At 21.6% G+C, this 23019-nt stretch overlaps 6 protein-coding genes across 8 annotated transcripts in view; 3 read left to right on the top strand and 3 right to left on the bottom strand.

The window, feature by feature from the left end:
* Positions 1–22099, bottom strand: part of LOC122857227 (insulin-like growth factor-binding protein complex acid labile subunit) — a 90024-nt gene extending 67925 nt beyond the window's left edge. The window contains exon 1 of the mRNA XM_044159292.1: positions 22081–22099. The gene's annotated coding sequence lies outside the window, so the exon portion shown is untranslated. The remainder of the gene's footprint in view (positions 1–22080) is intronic.
* LOC122857231 lies at positions 13–7434 on the top strand. Of its 2 annotated transcripts, none has more exons than XM_044159297.1 (3): positions 13–700; positions 4484–4726; positions 5782–7434. In XM_044159297.1, exons 1-3 carry the CDS (start codon positions 619–621, stop codon positions 6141–6143), a joined length of 687 nt encoding a protein of 228 aa, XP_044015232.1. In that variant the 5' UTR covers positions 13–618; the 3' UTR covers positions 6144–7434. The 2 variants fall into 2 exon arrangements, with proteins under 2 accessions (XP_044015232.1, XP_044015233.1); XM_044159298.1 differs by having other exon boundaries at positions 4484–4702; positions 5782–7229.
* On the top strand, positions 7575–9096 carry LOC122857229 (mitochondrial E3 ubiquitin protein ligase 1). Its single transcript, XM_044159293.1, has 4 exons — positions 7575–7801; positions 7956–8161; positions 8237–8421; positions 8493–9096. Exons 1-4 carry the CDS (start codon positions 7697–7699, stop codon positions 9020–9022), a joined length of 1026 nt encoding a protein of 341 aa, XP_044015228.1. The 5' UTR covers positions 7575–7696; the 3' UTR covers positions 9023–9096.
* Positions 9091–10478, bottom strand: LOC122857230 (cytoplasmic tRNA 2-thiolation protein 1). 2 transcript variants are annotated; one of them, XM_044159296.1, is made up of 6 exons: positions 10357–10478; positions 10279–10291; positions 10060–10191; positions 9860–9978; positions 9610–9798; positions 9091–9543 (listed from the first exon to the last, which is right to left on the bottom strand). In XM_044159296.1, exons 1-6 carry the CDS (start codon positions 10402–10404, stop codon positions 9127–9129), a joined length of 918 nt encoding a protein of 305 aa, XP_044015231.1. In that variant the 5' UTR covers positions 10405–10478; the 3' UTR covers positions 9091–9126. The 2 variants fall into 2 exon arrangements, with proteins under 2 accessions (XP_044015231.1, XP_044015229.1); XM_044159294.1 differs by having other exon boundaries at positions 10060–10291.
* LOC122857232 (phosphoserine phosphatase) lies at positions 15125–17217 on the top strand. Its single transcript, XM_044159299.1, has 5 exons — positions 15125–16134; positions 16370–16504; positions 16587–16732; positions 16818–16979; positions 17045–17217. Exons 1-5 carry the CDS (start codon positions 15986–15988, stop codon positions 17134–17136), a joined length of 684 nt encoding a protein of 227 aa, XP_044015234.1. The 5' UTR covers positions 15125–15985; the 3' UTR covers positions 17137–17217.
* Positions 17496–21372, bottom strand: LOC122857225 (ubiquitin conjugation factor E4 A). Its single transcript, XM_044159287.1, has 4 exons — positions 21200–21372; positions 18461–21107; positions 18006–18373; positions 17496–17943 (listed from the first exon to the last, which is right to left on the bottom strand). The coding sequence occupies exons 2-4, from the start codon at positions 21071–21073 to the stop codon at positions 17811–17813; spliced, it is 3114 nt and encodes a 1037-aa protein (XP_044015222.1). The 5' UTR covers positions 21074–21107; positions 21200–21372; the 3' UTR covers positions 17496–17810.
* Positions 22100–23019: the final 920 nt, after the last annotated feature.

Genomic DNA, 23019 nt, shown 5'->3' with positions numbered 1-23019 from the left:
GATGTTAGATAAGGGGATGAGTGGGGGGTAAGTGAATATTGCTTGTATGACTACTTTGATATATATATATGTATAGTCTTGGCTTATCTCGTTTCTCTTGACTTTATATGTATATTACGATGCGAAAGGTACGAAATACAACCAGTTTACCGCTGGCAAACTAGCTGACAAGTCGCATCCTATTTACTTAAATAATAATATATATAAAAATATTATATATTGATAAAATCATATCATATAAAATATATAAACTAATAAATATATTTAAAAAAAGGAATTTATCAATAAAAATAAAATTTTTAAATTATTATTTTACAGAAATTTTAAAAAAATTACATTAAAATTTATATAGTGAATATAATTGTGATGGTAATTTTAATTAAGTGAAACTTTTTATGAATTAAATTTGCTATTATTTTATGATAAACAAAAAAAAAAAAAAACAACAAAAATGACAGTGATTATGTGGAGTGCAACTGAAAAATCTTGAATAGAAAAAAAAAACAATAAATAAATAATTTTCTTTATAGTTAAAATTGTTGTTTGTTTATATATTTAACAATATTTTTAATTTTTTTTTTTTTTTATTGTTAAAAAAATTATATCATATTTAAAAAAATGTTTATTTTGGCGGTATTGGGGCTGTTATTTTTGACCTTCATTACGACCGCAACAGCTATTTTTACAGTACCTAGTCCAGGTAAGATATTTTTCAACTGATTTAAAAATAAATATCAAGTGTATAATAATATTAAAAAAGTATATAATTATTCAAAAGAAAAATTCAAGTTAAAAAATTGTATAACTATTTAAATTGTGTCGCATGTCTTATTCTTAATTTCCTTTTTTTTTTAATATACATTTTTTTTTTTTTTTGATCTTGAACAATGAAAGGTGTGTTCATTCAGTGTACAAAAAAGGCAAAAATATTAGTTGATGAAATATCATAATTATGACATTATAATACAATAAAAAATAAAAGAAAAAATAATCATTGTGTTTGATTATAGTGATTACAAAATGACCTTCTTTTAAAAATTCAACAATCACATATATAAACTTTAAATAAATCATAATTTAATGAATTTAAATATTTATCTGATTTTTAATAATGATTTTTTAATTATTATTAAAATATAATTCTTCTTCTTTTAATTACTATTATTTCTGATGCATAATAATTCATGACAATTCATTATAAACTTGTAATGAATAATTTTAATTTTTTTCCTTTTTTTTTTTTTTTATATAATTACATCAAATTCGAATAATATTTTGCATTTTTTAAATTATCAAACAGGTTTAATCGTGATAACGTCATTGTTCTGATAAGAGACGATGAAAAATAATAAAAAAAAAATTTAATTAATTAATATAAATAAATATGATATTGATATTTTGAGCAAATTTTATCAGCTTTTTTTTTTTTATCAGCAATACGTGATATTGTGGACAAATATTGGGCTAAAAATAGAATAACTGATAATAAATAGAAAAATTATATTAAAACTATATCTTAATATAGAAAAAAAAATTTTTTTTAATTTAATTTTTACATTTTCAACTGAAAATTTAATTTAACAAGTGTATGTATTTTTTTTTTTTTATTTTTCTATTATGTGTATTAATTGATTTATTCAATTCAATTACTAAATTTTATCCATCAACAATAAAATTTTTTTTTCTACAAATTTCAAAATTGGCATTAAGCCAAACAAAAGTGTTTTTAATGTAGGTCACTTATTTCACTGTTTTTTTATATTTTTTTTTCTGCGGTTACAATTGAAAATTTAAAAAATAAAAAAAAAATTTGATTATTGAGAATATTTGCCAAGTAAGCATTGTATATTTGTAATTTTAGAAAAAAAAAAAAATTTCTTAAGGTCAATAATTAGAATATAAAAATGAAATATATAATTAGGTTTTGCTTAATTTTATAAATTTCATTTTCAATGTCAAATATAAGCAATATTTATAAAAAAATATAAAGTTTAATTTTTTTTATTTTTTCATTGACTCATATATTTTAAAATAATATTTATTGTTAGATACTTTTGTGTCATTTTACTTGTGACACCTGGCACCTTTATGACACACAAACATCGACACTCATTTTTCTTCTTCATATTTTTTTGTTCATCCTCATTTTTTTTTATTTTTATTATCATATTTTTTTTTATTTTTTAAACTTTTGTACTGAGCAAAGTCTTTGAACCACTTTTTTCTTTTGCCACATGTGTATTTAAACACAAAGAACTATATATACTCTATGTACTCTCAACTTCAAGGGCATCAACTATCTGTGTTTTTTTGAAATTTATTATATACTCTCTAAATAAATTGAGAAATAAATTAATATTTCAATTTTATCCAACTATAAATTTAAAATTGTAAAAACAAAAGCCTAAAAGAACTTTTTAAATATGTTTTTTGAAATGATTTATTAATTTATTAGATTAACAACTAATATTACTTGATTTTTACGATAAGAAAATAGTTGAATTATTCGATTTTTTCTCGTTCAAATTAAACGCATTATTCATCGAAAATTATGAAAATTTTAAAGATAAATTATGGATAATTTAAATAAAAATAAAAATAATAATAAAATATTGTTATAAATATAAAATATTAGACATTATATGAATAATAAAATCAATAAATTGCCTTTGGCACTTGGCCTAAAATAATATTTTTATATTTACAAAAATTCTTTTAAAAAAAAGTAATTTAATTTAAATGTAATAAAGCAAAAAATAAACATTTTTTTTATGTAAATTAAAAATTTAACTCATTACCATAAATATATTTTAATTTTAACCCCAAAAATTTAAAAGATAATAAATTAAAAATAAGATTTTGTAAATTGCAATAAAAAAAAAAATAGTAGGTCAATTTAAAAAAAAAATAAAAACCACAAAATATATTCAATAATAAATTTAAATTTGCAATTTTACGTAAAAAAAAAAATACTTTTTGATTTAAAAATAATATTCAGACGATAAAACAATTTTTTTATTGTTAAAAAAAAATATATAAACTTGTCATTATACTTTGCTATTAAGCATTCATGATAAAATGAAAATTTAAAAATAATGTCTTGGAATATAAAAATAATATTAACCATCATCGTTGAGTATAAAGATTAAACATAAATATCCTAGTGTACAAAAGATAAAAAAAAAAAATTAAATACTTTTGCTTCCGTTTAAATGTTTTTTATGAATTTTTTATCAAAGTTTTTTTTCTTAGAAAACCTTTGATAAAAGTTAACGAAAAATATATATAAAAGTTTTATAAACTTTTAAAGAATTTTTTATAAAATTCATAAAACAATAATTATTTATTAACTATTATCTTTAAAAAATATATAAAATTCTTGTAAAAAATTTCATCAAAAAGATATCATATTTATGAAAACAAAAAAATTCTTAAGTACAAAAATTAAAGAACAAAAAACAATGATATCGTATGCGTGATAGATAATAAAAAAAAATATTAAAAAATTATTATTTTACCGGATTGATTAAAGAAAAAAAAAAAAATTATATATATATTATTATAATGATTATAAATATTAACAAGCTGAGTAAATAAAATATACACACGTGTAAATAAATTGCGTATTGCAATGGAATAAAAAAAAATTGATTAAAGAATTTAAAAATAAAAAAACATTTAATCGACTTGTTGCATGGTAAATATAAAAGAGATGCATTTAAAATTTTTTTTTTTTTTTTCAAAAAATAGTATGCAAATAGTAGTTTTTTAAATACACAGTATGTTTTTAAATATTAAACAATTGTTATTCATAAACAATGACGTTAAAACGGATACGACAATGTAAGACTATCAATCAATATTTTTCATTATTATATTTTCCTTATAAAACAAAAAAAAAAATTAATATAATTTTACTCGCATTTATTTATAATCACGTGATTATTTTAAAAATCATATTTGATCTTTTAATGAAAAATGTCACTATATATATTTATTTAAAAAAAAAAAAAATATTTTTAATTTATTTCAATTGATGACTCTGTAGGGGGGTATTTCAATTGACAAATAAAATACGTCATCAATAAATGATCCAAAAATATCTCATTAATAATTATAATAAAATTTTCATAATTTTTTTTTCAACTTAAAAATACGTGTAAATATTTTTTTAATCATTAAACTTTTTTTAAAAAAATCATACTGATAATTATCGTTGAATAAAAAACAAGTTTATATAAATAAAAGAATAATTTTATTAATTTTTAATAGTACCATTAGAAATAAATGATTGGAAAATTAAAAAAAAAAAAAAATTATTTAAAGTTGATTGGATTTTAAGAATAATGAGTAATGTAAATTTCTTGTAAAAAAAATATTACATAATCGTCATTAAATGATTAAAAAAAATAATAAATAACAATAGATTATTCTTGTTGTTTTTCATATTAAAAAAGAGATAATTTAATTTTATTTTTTTCAGATTATTTACACGGTCCAAAAAACTACGATATCAGTGATATCAATGAGAAAGTATCGACAAGTATAAGCAGTAATGAGGTGATGCAAAATATTGATGATAATAATAATAAAAATATCAATGAATCGGAAATAATTGATGATCATTCAAACGATGATGGACAAACAATGTATGTCATTGAGTTTGAATCTGAACTTGGTGATAAAAATATTGTTCATGGAGGTAAAAAAAAACATAATGATTTAGGTAATTTTAATGATCTCATAAATTTTATTAACTAAAAAAAAAATTAACAATTTTAAATACTAATATCTCAATTACTTTATATAATTTTTCTTCTTTTTTTTTTCTTTAATTTATAACAAAATTAGTTGAAATAATTAATCAATTTTCAAGGTTTTTTTTACACTCTTTTACATGTGCTTGAAATAATTAAATAATTTAAAACTGAACTTGAGATAAAGTTAAATTGAATAGAAAAAAAAAAATAATATAAATGATGAAATAATTGTTGTTAAATTGTAAATATTTTAAAAGTTAAACAGGAAATAAATTTATTGATATTTTTTTTTCATTTTAATTATTAATTTATTTGCAAAAATATTTATAAAATTCTGAAAAAAAAAACTGGTTATTTTATTTATTTTTCTCTTATATTTTATTCGAAATATATTGAGAAGCTATATGCAGCAACTGGTTTTAGTTAAACTTTATAAAGTTATTTTTAAAATGATAAATAAAAAAAGTTGCTTCAGAATAAATTCATACACACAGTTTTTTTTTTTTTTTAATTTATAAAAAGAGAAGATAAATAAATACGTGAATATTTGAGTATTGCATGAAAAATGTCAATAATGGAAAATAAAAAAAATTTTATTTATAAAAATAGTCATTCTATCATTGCAATTTAGACAAACAATGATTTTTTTTTTTTTTTTTCACTATTTCATGTTAATAATATTTTTTTTTCTTGACATATTGCATTTACTTATTTAAATTTTTTATTGATTTATTTAATAAGTTTTTTTTTTTTTTCCTCACTAATGTACTAAAATAAATGTTGATTTTAAAAAACAAGCTTATATTTGTTTGACTGAAAAACTTGCTAAACATCTTCGTAAAAATTTATTCAAAAATATACCTATATAATTTTCTATTATTTTTTCTTAATAAATAAAAAAAAGAAACAAAGAAAATTCAAGTTACCAAGGTTATGATGAATAATAAAAATAACAAATATTAATTTGAGATAATAAATTGATTAGAATATATAACTAATTTATTTGTATTAAAATTTTCAGGTGGAATGGATAATCAAAGTCCACTAGATCCATGGTCAATTGTGTGGTATATTGGTTCATTTGGTGGTCTTGTAACATTTTTTTTAATAGTCAGTTGTTCTGAATGGTGTTGTAGAAAAAATGCAAGACCAATTGGATCATCATGTGATCAAAGATGTGATGATAATCAACAGCAAAATAACACAAATATCAGTGAAACACCACCACCACCATATCATCTATTTGCACCACCACCATATGATTCAATTAATTATAGTGATCTTGTTGATAAATCATCTAGTGATAAATTTGATATTTATGTTATAACAACAACACCAACAACAACAACAACGACAACAAATACACAGTCAGCATCTTCATAATATTCAATGTGATTTATTTTTTTTTTTTTTACACCATGATATTATTATTAAATCAAATATATAATTAATTTTCATTGTGGTTACAAAAATATATAAAGAAAAAGTCAGACAATCTATCGATAAATATTTTAGAATGACTCAATTGAAAAAAAGAAAAAAATAGAATCTCATTAATTTAATTTTGTGTGGATGTTGATTGACATTGAAAATTATATATATATTACATAAAAATCTAGTGAATGGATTGCTCTAATAATAATTAAAAATGATGCAACGAAAAAAAAAAAAATGAAAAAACATTTTGACCAAAAAATTGAAGAAAAAAAGATATTGTATTGAAAAACAAAAAAAAATGGAAATAAGAAGTTGAAAACTCATGTTTTTAAACTAGATAAATATATTATATAATTTTTTTTTTTGTTATTTAAGATGAATATATATTGTTTAAATAGTAGAAAAATAAATTTATAAAAAAAAAAGAGAACGGTGGAAACCGCGAGTATATTGAGACACTTGTAAGTATAATTTGACCTCAATAACATTGACTAGAATTGTAAATTATAATTTATATTTTCAAGGTCGACTGACTGACTAATTTCATTTTAATTATTATTCCTCTATGACTGCCATATGTGAAAGTAATAAAAATTATAAAATAGGTTTAATAAATTTTTTTTGCGAGCAACAAATATACTCGATTATATAAATTTAATATTTGAATGAATGTTATATATATTTTATTGTGTGTTTTTGTGTGGATAAAATATGTCAATTAATTATTGATAAAAATAAATTACAATTGCTATTTATTTTTTATACCATTTTGTAATAAATAAATAATTAAAAACAACAAAAAAAAATCAATACAAAATCCTTAAGAAAATCAATTTTTTTTTTTGTGATAAAAATATTTATAAACATTAATTTTTTAGGATAATATTTATTTATTGTTAATTTAATCATTTCATTTTTTTTTTTGTATCATATACTTAAATTCTTGTATTTTTTTCTAATCTATAAATTCAAAATATTGTCTGTTAAATAATTAATAAAAAATTCATATATATTTTTATTAAAAAAAAAACATATATTCGTGTTTAATATTAATTTTTTTTCCCGACTAATTAAATCAATAAATAATGCATTGTTTAAATAAAAAAAAAAAAAATTCTAAAACAACCGACGTAATTTTAAATGAAATATTTAAAAAATTTAAAAATTATTTGCAATTAAATTTATGTTTTTAATTTTAAAAAAAATTTAATAAATTATTTTTCAATATAAAAAAAAATACATCTAATTATTTCGATTTATTTCTACCTAAAAAACCGAATAAAAAATTTCGAAAAAATTAATAAATAAAACACTGCTATCAGCGCTCCAAACGTCAACTATTTTTTGACCAAAAAAAAATAAATAAAATAGTAAACATTACATTGCATTACATCATCAAAGTCTAGACTAATAAAACCTTTTTTTTTTAGAAATGATTAAAATAAATTAATTATAAAAACAAAATAATAAAAGTGACATATCATTGAATATTGACAAAAATGGAATACCTAGGTGAAGCAATAGCCCTGAGTATTGATGGTATAATACTTGGTGTTTGTCTACGTCAATATTTTGTCTGCTCCAAAGCAATAAATGCTGTCAAGGTAAACAATCATTTTAATTAAAAAAAAAAAGCTATATATTTTTATTCTTTATTTGACAAATAATTCATTAAATATATATTGAGGTTATAAGAACCAAAATAAAATAAAAAACAATTAGATATAAATATTTGATAAATCATTAGTATGATGACAGGATGTGGAAATACACGAAGTGAATTCACAACTAGCTGAAGTATTAAAAAATAAACCGGATAATAAAATTGGATATGTTGCTATTCGTGGATATGTCAAAGCTTTGGGTAATCCACTTTACAGTGTTAATGACAAAAGAATATCTGGAGTTGTACAAAGATTAACTGTCAAGGAACATGTTGTTGCAAGAACAACTGCTGGTTTTTGGTAACACACACACACAAAAATTAAATTATATAGAACAACAATAATCTGGTTTAATATTAAATTATTGTTTTTTAGGTCAGATCAAGAAAGAACAATGCAACAAGTATGTAATTCTGTACCATTTGCATTAAAAAATGGTAATTATAATGTTGAAATAATTGATGCATTAGAAGCTAAAATATTTGACATGGATATTATTTCTGATGAATTTAAACCAAGTGCACCAACAATAGTTGATCATATATGGGGATTTTTTACTGGTAAATTTATATTATTATTATTACTATTATTGAATATATATTTAATTAAAAATTTCGATTTCGAAAAATAGGTGTACGTCAAAGAGGTTTACAATCAACTGAAGAAATGTTACGTGAAGGTATACCATTAACTGGAATTGGTGAATTAACATTAAATTCATCAACGTCAAATGAAATAATACTTCAACCACCAACAAAAGCACCATATTATTTAACAACAATGTCAGTTGGTTCATTACTACGTAAACTTGATAATAAAAAAACAACATATAAATATTTATGTATAATATTTGGTACAATTGGTATTGTTATTGGTGGTATTGTTATAAAACGTTATATTAAAGATCGTGAAAATGAAAAAATAGCTGAACAATTACGTAAAAATCTTGAACAATCAAGAAAAGAAAGACGTCAAAGAGTCAGAGATGGAGAATTACGTGATGATCAATTGTGTATTGTTTGTAAAACAAATCCAAGAGAAATTATATTACTACCATGTGGACATGTTTGTTTATGTGAAGATTGTTCTGATAGTATTAAATTATTCTGTCCAGCTTGTAGACAAAAAATTGATCAAAAAGCAGCAGCTTATATAACTTGATAGAAAATAAATAAATAAATTTATTTTTCTTTTTTTTGTGTAAATAAAAATAAATATAATTCAATTTTAGAAAATTTTTCTATTTATTTATTTGTTTTTTTCTATTAAATATCTAAATTAATATTTTTTAATTTTTCTGTATTAACAAGTCTCATGACTTTTTGAGTTTTACCAATACCAAGTTTTGGTAAACCACGATTAAGACCTTCAAGTAACATACATGCTTTACAAATTTCTTGACTTGATATAAAATTACAACGATTACAAAAACGTTTTTCTGGCATTTTAACATTATCTTTAATTTGTAATCTTTCACCAGAATGTATTATATCAATAATTGATGATGGACGTACTTTTTCAAGATCTTTTAAAAATGTTCTAGCATAACCACGATATGCATTTGGTGCAAATATACATTCAGTTGAAAAATAAACAAGTTTTTTTAAATATGCATACATAACTATTTCTTTTTCATATGAATATTTAAGAGGTTTACAACGCATTATTGTATCTTGTCCAGACTGTCAACAAAACATACAAGAAATTAATATAAATATTATTTTTGATTAATTTATTTATTAACTTACTGTTATTATTGATGTACATCTTTGTAATCTTGCAATATCACCACGTAAAATATTCATTAAAATTGTTTCAGCAATATCATCAGCATTATGACCAGTTGCAATACAATCAACATTTAATAATTGTGCACCTCTGTCAAGTGCTTGACGACGAAATACACCACAAAATGTACAATTATTTTTTCTTCCAATCTAAAAATTAAATTACTAAAATTAGCTTTAAATTTCAAGCTTAAGATTTTGATAATAATACCTCTGCAACAATTTTATCCATTGTCCATCCATAAAGATCTTGATATGACAATATTTTAAGTGGCATTTTATAATCATCTCTATTTTGTTCAACAGTTTTTAAACTATCATCACGATATCCTTGAATAAATGATTAATTATTTATTTATAAATTAAATATAATTGCTAATATAATTTACAATGTCATTAAAATATTATTACCTGTTATTCCTTCATCAATTGACAGTAAAAATAATTCTAAACCATAATTATATCTTTCATTTAGAGTTTTTAAAACATATGCTAATACTGTTGAATCTTTACCACCTGATGCACCAATTGCAACTTTATTACCTGGCTTAAATAATTTACCATTTATTATTGTATGATGTATTTCAGTTTCAAATGCATAAAAAAAACATTCTTTGCATAATGCATCACCTGTTTTTGGTCTCTAAATAAAATATATAAATTATTTTTTAATTTAAATAATAATATCTATTATAAAATCATACTTACTTTTAGTACAGCATTTTTACCACATTCTGATGAACACTTAACAACCATTGTTTATAATTTATAAACAATATTTATTTAGCTACAAAATTTAACAATATGACAACACAGTGTGACATGTATTGTTGAAAAATTAAAGGTTATGTTGATAATATTTTTATTTATTTTTTTGTCACGTGGTTAAATTAAAAAATTAAATCTAGATAAGATAGAAAATTATTTTATCTTTAAAAACGTGGGTTTTAAAATTTTTTAAACGAAAAAAAAAAGTATAAATATTGTACGTGTAAAATAAACAAATAATAATATTTATTTTTAAAAAATACAATATCCTCATTTTGGTCATTTAAATTTTTGTTTTTGTCCATGATAAATTTTATAAATTTATTTTTAATATTGTCACGTTATTTATAATTTAATAAAATATATATTTATCATTCGAAAATAATTTACGTGCTTAATCTGGATAAATATTTTATGAAAAGAATCAACATTTCCGTATAGTGTTGTGAAATTTGTATGAAAATTATTTGTTGAATTAAAATTAACGTCATTTAATGACGAATACAGATATTTAAAAAGTAAAAACATGTATTGTCAAGAACACATATGAAAAAGAAAAAACGTGTTTAATCTTGAAATGTAATTTCAATAATAAGTTTTGAATTTTTTTTTAGAGAAAGGGAAGACAAGTATTTGGAAGCTGGAAGTAATTTAGTGCATAATAATTCTCAAGTCTTCATTTGAGTTGAAACAATTGAAGTAAACAGAAGTCTATTCATATTTTTGTTTTGTTAAATTAAAGTAAATTTCATAAAAAAAAAAAATATTTACAAAACAATTTGTTAAAAATTGGATATTTAAAAAAATATAATAATGGGTGTTAATATTAAAAGTAAGTGTATACATTTAAATTTGTTGATAAAGCTATGCTTATATAATAATAAGTTCAAATAAATAATTTAAATTTATTGAAAAATTGATTTTAAAATAAATTGTTTAATTATAATAAATTATTAAAATTAATAAAATATATAAATGAAATAATTTTTTTTTATTGGTTTTTAGAATCGGTTATGTTGGGTTTGTTTGTCGTTGTTATTGTGCAAATAGCTATTGCAATGCCTGCTCCACAATCACCTACCGACTCATTAACAACATTAAAAGAAACAAGTGAAGTACCTTCAACAACAGTTCCAATAACAACACTAGAACCAAGTGATTCATCTACAAAAGCTATTGATCAAGCAACAACAGTCTCAACAACATCACCAGAATCAAGTGATTCATCTTTAACAACAAAAGCTATTGATCAAACAACAACAATCTCAATAACAACACCAGAATCAAGTAATTCATCGACAACAACAAAAGCTATTGATCAAACAACAACAGTCTCAACAACATCACCAGAATCAAGTGATTCATCGACAACAAAAGCTATTGATCAAGCAACAACAGTCTCAACAACATCACCAGAAGCAAGTAATTCATCAACAACAATAGTAGCTACTAGTTCAGAAACAACAGGAGCAGGAACAAGTGATCCAGTTACACCAACAACAACAACAACAACAGTAGCTACTAATTCAGATATAACAACTGCAGGAGCAAGTGATCCAGTTACATCAACAAAAGCAACACCAGAAAATGATACAACATCAACAGAAAAAGTTGGAGATCAAAGAAGTGCAGCATCTACTGAATCTAACAATAATTCTATCGAAATTGATGAAACAGATTCACTCACTGATGAAGAGCAAGCTGAAATTTTAGAAGATATTATTGAATTGATAACTGAATTTTACAGTATTATTCAAGAACTTTTTAGTTTTGCATGGTCATTATTTTATTAAATAATACATTTTTTTGTTTTTCTTTCTTTCTTTAAATTATTAATAATATGGGTCATCAATGTATGACAAATTTATTTTAAACATTTTTAATTGTATTAATAATTTGTATGGGTTTTTTTTTATATATATTTCATACCATTTGTATTTAATTTTAAAAAAATTATGCATTTTCTTTTTGTTCTAACTGAACAATAATTCAATTAAAAAATAAATATATGACTGTTTGTTTTTTTAATAAAATTTTTGTGTATATATCTTGCAGAAATAAAAAAAGAAAAATAAACACTTTAAATCCCTTTGTTTTATTTTATGTACTTTTTGTTCCAATTGAGAATTATATATAGAATCTCAAACAATGGAAAGAATTTATTGACACTTTCTAATCGATATAAAGAAACAGTTTGTAAATAAAAATAATAGTCTTGAATATAGCGCATCAAACTACAAATATAAAAATACAAAAATAAAAGTAATACATGTTCCTACTTATTGAAAAAAAAATATATATATATATTCATAAATGCTTAGGACAAGTGATAGTCTTTTCTAAATGAAATTTTACAAATTAATTTTCATGTGTTAATATCACAACATTTATTGGGTCTATGCAAACTTGACTAGATTAAAAAAATCATGATATTTGGGCTCATCAATGGTACACATAAAAAAATATACGACTTATTATTTAAATTTAACTAATTTTTAGTATGGTTAAATGCAAATAATTAAATAAAAACGGAATTCAGACTTGTCACAAGAATGGCACGCTTTTTTACCAGAGATGGCAGCTTATCAGACACATTATCAGATACGTTGCCATCTATTAGAGTAAATCCGCGAAGAAAATTGTAGATTTTTATATATTTTTTTCGTGGAAATAATAACGATAATATCAATATATCAATATAAAAAATCTTTGGGCATTGATATTTACATAAATATTCAATGAAATATCGTATATTATCACCAAATATTGATAAATAATTATTTACTTTTCTCAAAAACAAATACGAAAAATCGAAAAAAAACAGTATAATGTTATTTGATTAAGGGCAAGACCAAGACAAAAAAAATAAAATAAAATAAACTAAGTCATTGACATGGCTCAGCTTTCAACAATACAAATTTAATTTTAATATTAGATTTTCCAACAACATCAATGAAAAATAAAATATAAAAATATATAAATATTAGATAATAATTAATTCATGGTGTATTTTGATTTGATGATGTATTTTTTTGAATAAAAAAAATATGATAATAGTTAACAAATATATTTAAGATATATAAAACTGAGACAAACAAAAAAAAAAAATCGTCATTTTTTCAGTAAAGAAAACTTGAATTCCATAAGTATGATTGATCAACGTGTCCATGAAAAAATTTGACCATGATCATCAGTAGATTCAAAATGACTCACGAGACAATAAATCTTACATAAATTTTTTATTTATGTCAACATTATTAAACAACAAGTTATTATATAAAAAAATTATATTGTTTATATTGTTTTAATTTAAAAAAAAAAAAAAACCAGGAACTTACTACGTGATAAATGACAATTAAAATTATTTATTATTAATACTAATACGGAAACAACTATCATTTGAACACTCACAAGTCACGAACCAGTAAAAAAAATATAATCAAAATCAAGATCAGCATGCATATAATTATGGTGCCTCGTAATAATTTCATCATTCAAGTTTAATCAATTTAAATCAACAGATATTCTTGTTAAAAAAAAGTCTCTTGTTCTCTTCACGTTTTAAAGCAACGAAAATCAAATTGAAACATTAAAAATGATCTCAAGTAAGTAAAATATATAAAAAAATAAATTTAATAACTATTTATTTATATAATTTTAATTTTAGGAAGAAAATTAATTATATTTTTATTGCTAATACAAACATTTTCATCATTGGCAAAAAATATTGGTAAATCACATTGTTCAACTTGTCAATGTAACAAAAAGCCAACATCAGGATGTTCAAATTTAGATTCATCAGAAGAAAATTTAATTGATAATATAATAATATTAAAAACATGTTCTTCAAAAAAAATGATACAATTATCAGAAAATGGTACACTTCCTGACATTGATGACTCATCAGAAGTATCATTAGAAAATCGTAAATTATCATTTGAAATAATTTTACAAAATTCAGATAAAGATAAATCAATTTACGTAACTGGTGTTAATGTTGATGCTGATAGATTTAAAAAATTTATTTGCAATGATACATTATGGAAAATAAATGATAGTAAAACAGATAATGTAATTTGTAACAGTGGAGTATGTAAAATTGTTAATTTTGTTAATGATAAAATTATCAATCCAAATTCAACACTTGTACCATCAAAAGAATCTGTTGCAAGTACATATGATAATTTAATTAAAAATTTTAAATCATCATTTGGTGGAATGTACAATGTATTATCAATTTTATGTTCACGTTTGTCATCAGATAAAAAAGAAAAATAAAATATTTAAACAATATGTAATAATAATAATGAAATATAATAACAAAAATTAATTTATTTATATTTAAAAAATAAACAAAAAAACAATAAATATTTATCAAAAAATTAATTTACAAAACCTCGGGAATTTTATTTATATTTACTTGTTGTTTTTATTTTATTTTTTGTATGATGAAAAAATAAACTTCGAGTTTGTTAATTAAATTAACCTTGATAATTATTATATTTCCGACTGGTTGATATTGATTTTTTTCAAATAAAATAGACTGGTTATCGTTGGTTTTGTGTGATGATAAAAACCACACATGTACAATCGAAAAAAAAATGAAAAAAAAATTGACTTTTGATCTTTATATTTATTGAGCAATCAAGCTTATTGAGACACTGATATTTTAAATTAAAAATACTTTATCTTTACCCCCTGTCGAGGCAGTCGTCAGCTGATTAGATTAAATATAAATAAATATTATTATAAGATTTTATTTATGTTTTTTTTTTTTTCTTCTCAGATATGAAGAAAATATATTTTTTTCAAAAATGAATAAATAATATACATAAATTGTTAATTTAAATTTAAAAAAAAAACAGCTTGATAATTACTAAATGAGTTGAAAAAATATTTAAGTGTTTTTTAAATTTTATTTATTTCCTCATTGTGTGTGTATGAGGAAGAATAACAAGAAAGATAACAAATAAAAATATATATCAAATGATAGCAGCTAAATGAAATATATCACGAGATGTCTGACGAATATTACGAGGTGTATATGTAAAAAAATAAAAACAAAACAACATAATAAAAGGAGTAAAAAACAAATTGATAAAAAAATTAAAGAAAGTTTTCAATTTAATATTTAAATAATAAAAAAATAAAATATATATTGGTATAAAAATTAAAAAAAAAGAGTTCTTTAAAATAAAAAAATATAAGAGTCAATTAAACAGTTGCAGCTGCTTGCAGCTAGTCAAGTTAAATAGAAAAAAAAAAAAAAAAAAATTAAATAAATAATGACGATAAAATGCAATCGAAATACGTCATCTATCAGTGTGTATATATGTATACAAAAATATAGACAACGTTGACTTGAATGTGTCTTGAAAAAGAGTGAGAGTGTTCTCCCTCTTAACTCAACATACTGATAATTTATTGAGTTTCACTAGTTAAATAAATATATACTTGTGGCCCGGCAATAAAATAAAATTGTCAGTTGAATCGTGGCAGTTAACGTGTTATAAACATATTATCATTATAATTTATTAATAAAAATAATAATAAATTAATTAATAACAAAATGACGATTACAAAGAATTTAGATGATATCAAAACAATATGGAAAAATGCTGATGGTGTTACATTTGATGTTGATTCAACAGTTATACAAGAAGAGGGTATTGATGAATTAGCAAAATATTGTAATAAAGGTGATCAAGTTACTGAATTGTAAGTTAATATTATTATTTAATTTATTTATTTATATTATTATTTGACAGTTGTTTTTGTCTATTTTTTTATCTAGTAGATATTCTAGTAAATATTTATCTATTTATCTAGATAATTATCTAGGCTTTCTAATCAAGACTCCATGAAATTCAAACATCTATTTTTTTCTTTTTTTAAAAACCATGTTTTCTCTTTAATTTATTTAATTATTTTTATTATTATTATTAATTTTTAGAACTAAAAAAGCAATGCAGGGTAATATGACATTTCAACAATCACTCAATGTCAGATTAAATATTATTCAACCGAGCTATGCACAGGTCAAAGAATTTATTAAAAAACATCCACCAAAATTAACTCCAGGAATTATGTAAGAAATTTTTTTTTTTTTTTCAATAATTAGTTATTGTTTATACTCTATTATTAATTGTTAATTTTTTTTTTTCATTAAGGGAACTTGTTAATGATTTACATGCAAGAGATAAAAAAGTATTTCTTGTTTCTGGTGGTTTTCGTTGTTTAATATCACCAGTTGCAGAACGTTTGAATATACCAAAAGAAAAAATATGTGCAAATAGTTTAAAATTTTATTTCAATGGTAAGATTATTATTTAATGTAAATATTATTGTTTTTTTTTTGTTATGATGAATTTATTTGAAGATAAAATTAATTATTTTTCTAGGAGGTTTTGCTGGTTTTGATGAAAATGAACCAACATCAAGAAGTGGAGGAAAAGGTGAAGTTATTAATTTATTGAAAAAAAAATATGGATTAAAAACAATTGTTCATATTGGTGATGGTGCAACTGATATGGAAGCATCACCACCAGCTGATGCATTTATTGGTAAATATTAAAATTTAATTTTTGTTATTTAAATAATTGTGGTTTGAATAATTTTTTTTTTTTAGGATTTGGGGGAAATATTGTTCGAGAAAATGTCAAAAATGGATCAACATGGTTTGTTAAAGATTTTAAAGAACTTCAAGCTGCTCTGGACTGACAATTAGTATCAAAAAAATTAATTAATTTAAATCGATTAATTAAATAATAAATAATAATTTTGATATCAAAAAAAAATAAAAAGAGTATTAAAAAAATTAAACAAAAAAGAATATAAAAATAATAAATAAATAAATTTTTATAAACAAAATAAAACAATAAATAAATTTAATAAATTGTTTTTTAAAAATAAAAATTAATATTAATTATTCAATAAAGAATAATTATTTATTTTTTTTAAAATTCATTAAAAATTTTATTTAATTTTGAGAAAAAAACATACTGAAATAATAATGATTATTATTATTTTTTCATTCAATATTTATCTGTCAAAAAAAAAAATTAAAAACAATAACATAATTAATTTGTAAATACAATTTTTTTTTTTCTTTGTATTTTGTAATATTTTTTTTTTTTCTTTTTGCTAAATACACATAGCTGCATGTATGTTTGTCTTATTTAATAATATTTTTTTCTAAACATTTATTTTTAAATTTTAAAAAAATATAAACAATATAATATTTTAATTATATTATTTATATTAAAAACTTGATAATATAATTTGTATTTTATATTAATGAAAAACAAAAAAAAAAAAAAAAAAAAAATCATTATTTAAATTGTAAATAATTTGTCTTTTTTTTAAAAAAAGAAAAAGTTCATAACTTAATAAACTTACGACGATTTGGACTGTTTTTTAAGTTCAATCCATTCTTGAATTTTAGAACGAAGTGCTACATCTGATTTGACCATGTCCATTGTTAATGGTGAACGATTAAAAGGATCAGTTTGATCACTCAACAAGTGTCTAGAAAAAATAAAAAATTTATAAATAATTAAATCTAAAAAAATAACAAAGTAATTAGCTACCTGGCAATTGTTTGTCTATCAACAGATATTTTTGATGAAGGTAAAACAACTGGATCAATCATCAACGTTGACATTATTGGATCTAAAAATTCATCAGGTGCATCACTAAATATTTCTTCCTCAACACGTTTTATATTTCCAGCTTCTTCAACACGTTTTGAAAAACTTTCTAAATCAGTTAAAATTGCACCACCACCAATTCTCATTAAAACATTATCAGCCAGCTTAAAAAGATCTGAACGATATGAACGACCATCTTGTGAAACAGCAAGTGTAAATTTATCATTTTCACCAAGATTAATATATATTTCACAAATATTTAGCACCAAATTTCCTGGATTAAATTCATATTCTTTTTGATCTTTAACCTTTAATAATGATAACAAAAAAAAAAAAAAAAATTAATTAACATATAAATGATTATAATTTTAATTAAAAGAGATTTGATTATTTACCTTGAGATTACGTTTATTTGGTCCAACTAATTGAAGCAATAAATAATTTAACATTGATGCAATTCTATCAACCATTGTTGAATGACAAAAAATTGATTTAATATATGTTGTTAACATTTTTAATGTTGATATTGTTTCTCTTCCTAATATATTATCAAATTTAGCAATCATTCCAACATGTTGAAGATTTCTTGTTTGTTGATCACGTTCATTTTGAGGTAATTTTTCCCAATCACCATTTTCACGTGCAGTTAACATTTGTTTAAGTTGTGCCATATTTGTTAATGCTTCATCAAGTAAAAATACAGCATCATTCATTAATAAATTAATAAATTTTAAAAATAATGGTGGTTGTACTGCATCCATATTTTCTTCAGCATTATCAGCAAGTATTTTAAAATAATTTTTATGTTCATCTATTTTCCATAAATAATCCATAACAATATACATTGGTCTTCTATAATTAAATTTTTGTTCAAATTGTACACTTTGTCCAGTCATTTCAATACTAACAAAAACTTCAAGTAAATTATTAACAATATATTTTCTATGTTGATGATTTATAAATAATTGTTGTCTATGGAATGTACCAAGTGTTTGTAATCTTTGTCCACTTGTATTATTACCATCATCAATTATTGGTAATAATGATTCTAAACCTTCAGCTAATTGTGCTCGTAAATGTGGATTATAAAGACGTTTTGATGATTCCATTAAACCAATTATTTCACTTAATATTGGATTTAAAAAATCAAAACCATGCTCTTCAAATGTATTTGGATTTAAACGTTTTAAAAAACATATAAAACCAATTGTATTTTCAACAATAAATTCTGGTATACAACATAATGTTTCTGGTATATTATCTGTTAATGGAAATGTTAAATTTTTATGTCTTTTTGGTGCATATGATAAATCATCATCACTTATATTATCAATATTATTATTATTTAAATCATTATTAATATTAACTTGCATTAACCAGTATGCCGTTGCTGAATGAAATTTTGTTAACATATTTAACATAGATGGTGATAATAAACTAGCACGTAATGATAAATATTTTGTCATTTCCATTTCCATTCTTTGTGTTATAACATCAAATACCTCACTACTACCACCATTTTGTGCATCATTATAAACTTGTTGTATACGATTTAAATCTTGATTTGTTTTAATTAATTTATCAATAACAATACGATAACCCAAATCAAGTGAACGATGAGTTAAAAAAAAACATTCAGTTATAAAATTAAAATTTTTTGATACAATTTTAGTTGTATTATCATTATTATTTATTGGTATTAAACATGTTTCTTTATCTAGTCCAATAATATGTATACCACGTGCTTTAGCATCATTACTATCAATTGGTATTGCTGCACAATATGTTGGATCAACTTTTAATATTTTTTCATCTGAATATTTTGATGAAAATGGTTGACATAAACGTAATAATATATTACTTAAATTAAGCATAAAACCATCTGATACAGTTAAATCAATACCAGATTGTGAATTCCATAATTTACCACGTGATGAATTTGCCTCAAGACATTTACCAATCCATGTTAATGTCATGTGACGTGTATCATTTGAACATTTTAATAATGAATGAAATACTTTATACAATGATTCAGTTAAATTATCAAGTGCTGACCAAATATTACCTTCAATTGATGAATTTTGTTGAGTTAATATTTTATCAAAAAAATCATATGGTGAACCAATTGATTTTGGCAAACAGCTCAATGATAATATTGAACCTAATATTGTATTTGAATATGATGAACCAATTTTTTTACTTTCATTTGGTGTACAAAGATCCATTAATAATATACCAAGTTCATTTATTCCAGTAAATATTTGTAATGCTGTTATACGATAACGTGAAAATAATAATAAATTACTTGTTGATGCTTCATGTTGAATTATTAAAAATATTGGTGTAAATAATTTTTTAATTTGTTTATATTGTTCATCGGGTTTTGTTTGATAATCATGTTGTATTTGTTTTATAATATTTTCAGTAAATTTAATTATATTATTTGATATTTCAATTGGATCACAAAATAAATCAAGATATTGTTTATGAATATTTTGACAATATATTTCTGGTTCTTCAAGTGCTGTTATTATTGATCTTTCAATGATCTTCTCAATTCTATCAACGTCATTTATTATGGTAATGTCATTTTTATATTTTTGTAATCTACACCATGATTCAAATAAATATGGTACAACATCACTTTGTAAATAATGTGAATCACAATTAATATTTTTACTTCCCAAAGGTGGATATAATTTTGATCCAATATCTGTTAATGTTAATCTTTCAAATAAACCATCTTCAATTGTTTCAGCATCAATTTTAACCAATTGTTTTAGGCTTTTATTTATATTTTTTAATGAATCAATTGTCTCTAAATATATACCAAATATATCTTCAATAATTATTGTTATTGTTGACTGTTTTTCTTCATTATTTAAATCAAGAACTGATGATTCAGGATCTGGTTGTTGTTGTTGTTTTATCACTGACAATGATGACACGGATTGTTCATCAGTATCATTTGTTAATAAACCAGCAAATGGATTTATATTATCACTCATTTTTATTAATTTTTTTTTTACATCAAATCAATATCTGTAAATTTTTTTATCATCAAGGTTAGAATGTGACATTATTGATGTATATTTATTTCAATTTAATATGACTATTATTTTATTATTACTTACCTCAATTAAACTTGTTGACATGCACTAATTTTATTCACACAATTATTATTAATAATTAATAGTATTTTAGCTTGTTTTTAAAAAAAAAAATAATAATAACTATTGCCAAATCATCGTTGTGTGTTATTCTTTCAGTGTTTTTAGTTGACACATAAAAAAACAAAAAAAAAAAACATCACACCACATCACTTAAGCCACTATTTTCAAGTGGCAACACGGTAAAGGCTGTTTTCATGATAAAAAATTAATCATGATAACAGCAACGAGTGATAATAAAAAATTTGAAAAACAATTTCAAGTAAAGATACAAGCTCACGTAGAGCTACATGGAGTATCAGAATAATTTCAAGAAATAAAAATGATAAATTATATTAAAAAAATGAAATGTTGGAGCTAGCTGTTCATGCAAATGGTATCGACCAAGATGACATGAAATTATCAAAACTTTTTGCTAAATAATAATTGCAATTTGATAAACAAATAGCTATTTATTTTTATATTTTTTTATCATAAAATAAATTGTCATCACAACAAAAAAGAGATAATAATATTATGAGTCATATTTTTGTAAAATAATTTCTATTGATGGACGTGATAACGACTGTGTTTTAACTGCACAGTAAAATGCAATTTAAAATAGCAGTTAACAACATATTAAAGAGAATAAAAAAAATAATTTGTATTGTTTGGCTAACGAATTGGAAAAGGGAAATAAATAGAATTAAAAAAAACATTTCATGTATGTTAATTATCTATGTCTAGTTTGTTGGAGATATATACACAGTTTGATAAATCCATTTGGATGTATCAACTATGTACTCCTATTTGCTATTAAAAGAACACATATACAATTAATTTAAAAGAATGAAAACAAATCTTACCTTTTGAAGTTTCAAACAGCAACTTTGTCCAGATGTTTTCAGGTAGTAACATCAAGAAGTCATCATTGCCAAATCATCGTTGTGTGTTGTCGATTCATGTTGATTCATTTGGTGTCTAGTAGATAAAAAAAAAAACAGGTACCACTAACACACACAATCACTGACTCTACTATTAGTTATAAAAATAAAAATTTTACACACTGGGTCACGACCATTCGAGTTGGATACTTAGTAAACGCATCAACACATAATCTGTAAAAGAAAAAAATGATTTTTAGTTATGAGTTGGAAGCTATTGTGTTGTCATCAAGCATTATAAAGATCAACAGTTGATTGTATCATTAAAAAATAATAACAATGAAATGATTTGATTAATTTTAAGCTTATTTATATTGAATAAAAAACAAAATTAACTTACCATTTTACACTGTAACAGCAACATCAACATGTAGATTGTTTTATATCAGCTGACCAAGTTATTGTTAGTACATATTCTAATTCATTTTTAGAGTGATGGATTACATGTAGACATCACCACACATGTTATTCTTTGTTGTTGTTGTTCCAGTTAATAGAACATGTTGGATTTGAGTTTGACATCAACAGATTAATTGTGATCTAAACAATAAAAAATAATAATTAAATAAAAAACAAAATCAGGACAATTATTACATTGTCATGGACAATTGTTGTTCTAATCATAACAATAGTTAAAAAATATTTTTACTCATGTTGTTGTTTATAAAAATAATAAATAAATAAATAAAAATTATTAACCTGATCTGTTGACCTTGATTTATCATGTCCAACAATTTTTCCTATTGTGCCGTTAATTATTGACCTTGAGTCTCCATTTTTTGGTATTTGATAAAATCTAAAAATAATTAAATATAAACAATAATTATTACATTGAGAATATAATAAAAGTGGCAATATAAA

This window comes from Aphidius gifuensis, linkage group LG5 (assembly GCF_014905175.1).
Source record: "Aphidius gifuensis isolate YNYX2018 linkage group LG5, ASM1490517v1, whole genome shotgun sequence".
NCBI classification, from domain to species: Eukaryota; Metazoa; Arthropoda; class Insecta; order Hymenoptera; family Braconidae; genus Aphidius; species Aphidius gifuensis.
This window is presented reverse-complemented; position numbering and strand designations above follow the sequence as displayed.